The sequence below is a fragment of the Octopus bimaculoides genome, chromosome 25 (assembly GCF_001194135.2).
Source record: "Octopus bimaculoides isolate UCB-OBI-ISO-001 chromosome 25, ASM119413v2, whole genome shotgun sequence".
NCBI classification, from domain to species: domain Eukaryota; kingdom Metazoa; phylum Mollusca; class Cephalopoda; order Octopoda; family Octopodidae; genus Octopus; species Octopus bimaculoides.
In genome coordinates, this window is record NC_069005.1 from 26,977,936 (window position 1) to 26,983,603 (window position 5,668).

A 5,668-nucleotide genomic window follows, 5' to 3' on the forward strand; every position below is an offset into this window, starting at 1 on the left:
AGGTATTACACTTGAAAAGTAATTTGAATGCTGAAGGGTTAAATCAACCCCAGTATTTCATGATTTTTTTAGTGTGTGTGTGTGTGTGTGTGTCTATAAGTCAGTGTTTGTCCACCACCACCGCTTGACAACCAGTGTTGGCGCATTTACATCCCTGTAACTTAGCTGTTTGGCAAAGAGACTGAGTTAATAAGTAACACGCTTTAAGAAAAAGAAAAAAAAAGTAGTGGGGGTCAATTCATTCAACTAAAAGATGAAGGTGGTGTCACAGTATGGCCACTGTCTCAAACAAGTAAAATATATATACACACACACACACACACACACACACACATACTTGAAGGGGTGCAGAAAAGTTCCTGGCTTTGGGTAAAAGAAAATACAGGAGGATCAGTTAATTATGGTCTTATTCAACATATTCCCCTCCCCTCAGATTCACCTTTATTACAGCAGTCCTTCAGTTTTACTAAGCCCTGTAAAAGAACTTGGAAGGTCGGGCTTCTAACCAGGCTTTTCACGACACCCTTGAAGCCAGGAACATTTCAGCATCCCGTCATATATGCATGGTAGGAGGAGCAACAATCAAAGTCTAGAGAAATGAAAACAAACTTACATCTTCAGGTATATGTACCCCGGGTGTGGCTGGCACTCCAGTCATGATGTCGGTGGATATGAATGTACGGATGATCACTGATCTCTGGCACGATGGCTGGTGGTTGATGGGATCGCGGTCAAAGTGGAGCGGCGCTAGGATGATGGGCATCTGTGAGAGACGGGTCACATAGGCAGAGTCATGCAGCACCTTGGTTGCCACGTAGTCGGCTTGGCGCAGCGTGCTGAGTACGCCATCTGTGAGAAAGGTTGGTGTCACATCTTCAACGGGAAATCGTACTTGGCCTCCAAACACAGACACGACTCTTGAATAGTGGGGGAAAAAAAAGGAAAACAAGAAATAAAGGGATTAATGAAAACAATCCTTAATCTTTAGCGTTTAAGCCAGTCATATCTGGCCAAAATATTCTATTCATTTTAAGTTAAAACTGACCAGATCCAACCTCTAACACCTACCCTACAATGTCATTCTAAAAAAAAAATACAATCACATCATTGTAATATTGAAGCTACAAGATAATGCCTGATTGACTCAAATGAGAGAGAAGTTAGGCATAAGAGGAATTAGTTGCTGTGTGCAGGAGAGAAGACTGCGCTGGTTTGGTCATGTGATGCGGATGGATGTTGACAGCTCCATAAAGAAGTGCCAATCTCTCAAAGTAGATGGAACACATGGAAGTGAAAGAAGACCTGGGATGAAGTACTGGAGAACAACCTCAGGATGCTGAACCTTTCAGGCGAGATGTCTGGCACCTTGTTGTACTCAAGAAGACCCGTACTCCACAGCAGAAGCATCAAGACTAGTCCCTCTGGTGGTGTAAAGCTCTTGCAGCAGTGCAACATAAAAGCGCCCTTTTGATAGCACCCTATGGAGAAGGGGCCTGAGGACTCTGCCCCCCCCCCATGACTAACCCCAGAATAGTAGGCAGAGATGATGGAGGGATGAATGGATGTAAACAGAAAGAACCACAATTTCTCTTTTTTATTATAAGCAAAAAAAAAAATAAAATAACACAAAATTGCTGATCTTGTTTTTGTTTTGTCCCAGGTTAAGGTATAATCTAACAGAATTATAATAAAAGCCACTCCAGCAATGATCACCACATTTATTTATTTATTTATTTTTTTTTTTTTTGCTTTTTAGACATATCTATGACTACATCAGCTTTGTTATTTTAACCAAGTCAACTCTAGGAAGACCTATGATCAACGGTGACCATCGGGGCATGGTACCACATACACTGAATAGAAGGAAAAGAAAGAAAAAAAAGGAAAGAGAAATAAACAAAGAAACGAAAATAGAAAAAGGAAGAAAAAGAGAAAGAATGGAGGATGGCAAAAAAGGAAAGAGAGAAGCAAGAAAAGAAGGAAAGCAATCAGGAATAAAGAATTAATTAATCGTTCGTTTACTAACCTGTTGATATTGTGACATATTTTAGGGATCAATTTAGCCATTGTTAACAAGTTGTCCCATTTAGGTTTCATGTCGCTTGACAAAGCTGCTACATAACTGTACGTTCTATTGTCACCCTGGAAAAGACAAACAGACAGATACATTGATAACAAATAGTCATTCTCTCATTCCATCTTTTCTGTTTCTCTATCCTATTCTGTTTTTCATATTCACCTTGTAGCCTCTCTCTCTCTCTCTCTCTCTCTCCAGACAGGTAAGCCATGTATTCACCTCTTCAGCAACACACCTACACCTGTCCTTTTATCTTTTAGTTGTACCAGTCATTAGACTGTGGCCATGCTGGGGCACATCCTTGAAAAATTTTTAGTCTAAGCATTTTAGTCTAATTTTTAGCCAAGCCCAGTACTTATTTTGTAAAGATATTTATTCTATCAGTCTCGTTTTGCCAAACCACTAAGTTACAGGGACATAAACACACCAACACCAGTTGCCAAACAGTGGAGGGAGACAAACACAAAGATATATACAAAAGGCTTCTTTCAGTTTTTGTCAACTAAATCCACTCACAAGTCTTTGATCAAAAGCAAAGTTAACCTTGGTGAGACTGTAATGTACAGAACCAGAACAAACGCTGTACTGGAAAGAATTTCATCCAACATTAACAATTTTTTAAAAATCCATCACAATAACAACAACAACACTTTCTACCATAGGCACAAGGTCTGAAATTTTGTAGGGAGGAGCTCTTCTACAGAACAGGCTTATATTTTATTACAAGTGCAGAAATGCATATGGTCACTCATAACTGAAGGAAGGACCCTAATATATAACATGTTATCAAAACCAAATAACCCTTTAGCATTTAAACCAGCCATATCTGGCCAAAATATTCAACCTCTTTTATACTCAAACTGGCCAGATCCAACATCTCACACCTACTCTACAATGCCATAGCAAAAATAAAGTTTGGCATTAGGAAGGGAATCCAGTCATAGAAACAATGCCAAAACAGACAGGGAGCCTAAACAGCCCTTCAGCTGCTCAGCTCCTGCCAAACCCATGCCTGCATGGAAAACGATTGTTAAATGATGATCGTTGAAATCTTGAAGCTACAAGATGATAGGCGATTAATTCAAGACAAGGTGAATAAATAAGCATTACGTTTGACAGAGTAATCTGAATGCGAAAGGGATAAACAGAGCCAAATCACACTCACCTGCACTCCGACACTCTTGATAGGAAGGAGCATGGCAACAACAGTCTGTGATTCTGTGATGCGCACCAAGTCAGCTTGTTCTTCCACAGTGGTGCAACTTTTCACCTTGTTTAATAGTGAGTGAGGCTGAAAGAGAAAATTGAAAAACTGACTCAGAAAACTAAGACATCGCTAACTTATTTCTTTACTGCCCACAAGGGGCTACACACAGAGGGGACAAACAAGGACAGACAAACGGATTAAGTCGATTATATCGACCCCAGTGCGTAACTGGTACTTATTTAATCGACCCCGAAAGGATGAAAGGCAAAGTCGGCCTCGGCGGAATTTGAACTCAGAACGTAGCAGCAGACGAAATACCGCTAAGTATTTCGCCTGGCGTGCTAATGTTTCTGCCAGCTCGCCGCCTGACATCGCTAACTTAGTATATTTAACGACAAGGGGAAATATTACACACACACACACAAATGCACATATGACAGACAGACAGATCGAGCTACTATCATTGGCATTAACTCATATCCGAATAGTTAATCTGTAGTGGGTGATTGAGCTTCTTGGGTATTACACTGCATGGAAAGATGACCTTGACATAAGAGCCACCAGCAGATGGCTCCACACTAGGCGTTTCCAGCTGACCAAGCCTACCCCCATCACCCAGTTTGTCATCACTATTGGACTTAGGGAAGGGAGCAGAGAGGCTCGTTGCTCAAGTCACAGATGGCCTTCACGTGATTTAATGTAGGGTGGACCATGTATTGCGATCACAAGTCTCACACACTTGGCCGCTCACCTTTGCCAGCAGCACCACTGAAATTCGTGACATGTTGGATCTGGTTAGGGTGGTTGCAGCAGGCAGCCAAATGACTTGAGATCTGCCTTGTTCACACCACTGCACACGGCATCTGTGGGTTCATATTGGAGTTTCCTTCTCCTTGATGGACTGCCTTCCAGGCTGACAAGCTCCATCCACCCAAAAGCACACATGCTAGTTAACCCATAGCTGAGGGCCTTTAACAAGTGCTTCTACTCCAGGTCAGAGTAGAACTGAGAACAATAGTGGCTAAGAGGTGATGTCACACTCCTCAAAACCCCAAGCACTTCAATACCAAGGTCCCCACTACTGGATGCATTTTAGTTTTACCCAGGACATAAGCTACCATGTAGAGGTTTTGTCAAACTCATTTGGATGGAAATTGTTGCTGTTTAAATTCATGGCATCCATGATCAGGTAGATCTATGATCAAGGGCATTCCAGTCATGACAATCCTACCATTTCACAAGTATACCTTGGAATACATTGACTAATGTGTTTTCATTTTAAGATGATAAGGTGCACTTTGGAGGGAGGCTTGACTGCTATTTCTAGCAAGACAAATAACTGCATAGAAGCTCCTTCGTTGGCTGGAATATGATATTGGTGGAGAAGAATAGCAGTTATACAAAAGATTAAATAAATCAAACCCAAAAAATATTTTTCATTACATCCTTGTGCTCCAGCATGGCCACACAATAAAAAAAAAAAAAAGCAACTCAAAATAAGTTACCGTTTTCAAAGAGTTGCTATAGTCACTTATGATTTTCAATAACTGGTTCGTTTCTCCAAATTCTTTGTCTATATAACGATCTTCTGCACACAAGATCCTTATGGATAATCCAGGCCCTAGAATTAAATAAAAAAATATATATAAGAAACAACAACAACAATCCTCCCTACTATAGACACAAGGCCTGAAATTTTGGGATAGTCCATTATATCGACAACAGTACTCAACTATATATACAAAGACTATACTACCAACTGGGAATTAATTTGTACTGCAAAACTATACAGACCTGGAACTAATAAATGTGACCTATTTTTAGAAGAATTTTACCAGATTTTTACAAGGGTTAGGGTTATCCAAGGGTAATGTAATAAATTCTAGACAGGAACAAGCTTTGAGATGCTTGCACATGAGGAAATTCACATTTGCCCAGTATAAATGAATAATAAACATTTAAACAACAGAATGGTTTGAAATAAGAGACTATAAGTGATTATCACGTCTAACTTTGTCCCCTCTATGTTTAGCCCCACTGTGGGCAATTAAGAAATAAACATATACACACACACACACACACACACACATATATATATATATACATACACACACAAATATATATATACACACAGATATATATACACACACACACACACATATATATATATATATATACACATACACACAAATATATATATATACACACAGATATATATACACACATCATCGTCGTTTAACGTCCGCTTTCCATGCTAGCATGGGTTGGATGGTTTGACTGAGGACTGGTGAACCAGATGGCTACACCAGGCTCCAATCTGATTTGGCAGAGTTTCTACAGCTGGATGCCCTTCCTAATGCCAACCACTCCGAGAGTGTAGTGGG

At 40.2% G+C, this 5,668-nt stretch overlaps 1 protein-coding gene across 1 annotated transcript in view; it reads right to left on the bottom strand.

The window, feature by feature from the left end:
- Positions 1–5,668, bottom strand: part of LOC106877610 (GMP synthase [glutamine-hydrolyzing]) — a gene marked incomplete at its 5' end in the record, with an annotated part of 22,630 nt that overhangs the window by 2,638 nt on the left and 14,324 nt on the right. The window contains 4 exons of the mRNA XM_052976633.1: positions 614–917; positions 2,027–2,142; positions 3,243–3,368; positions 4,790–4,905. Of these exons, the coding sequence (XP_052832593.1) occupies positions 614–917; positions 2,027–2,142; positions 3,243–3,368; positions 4,790–4,905 (662 nt within the window). The remainder of the gene's footprint in view (positions 1–613; positions 918–2,026; positions 2,143–3,242; positions 3,369–4,789; positions 4,906–5,668) is intronic.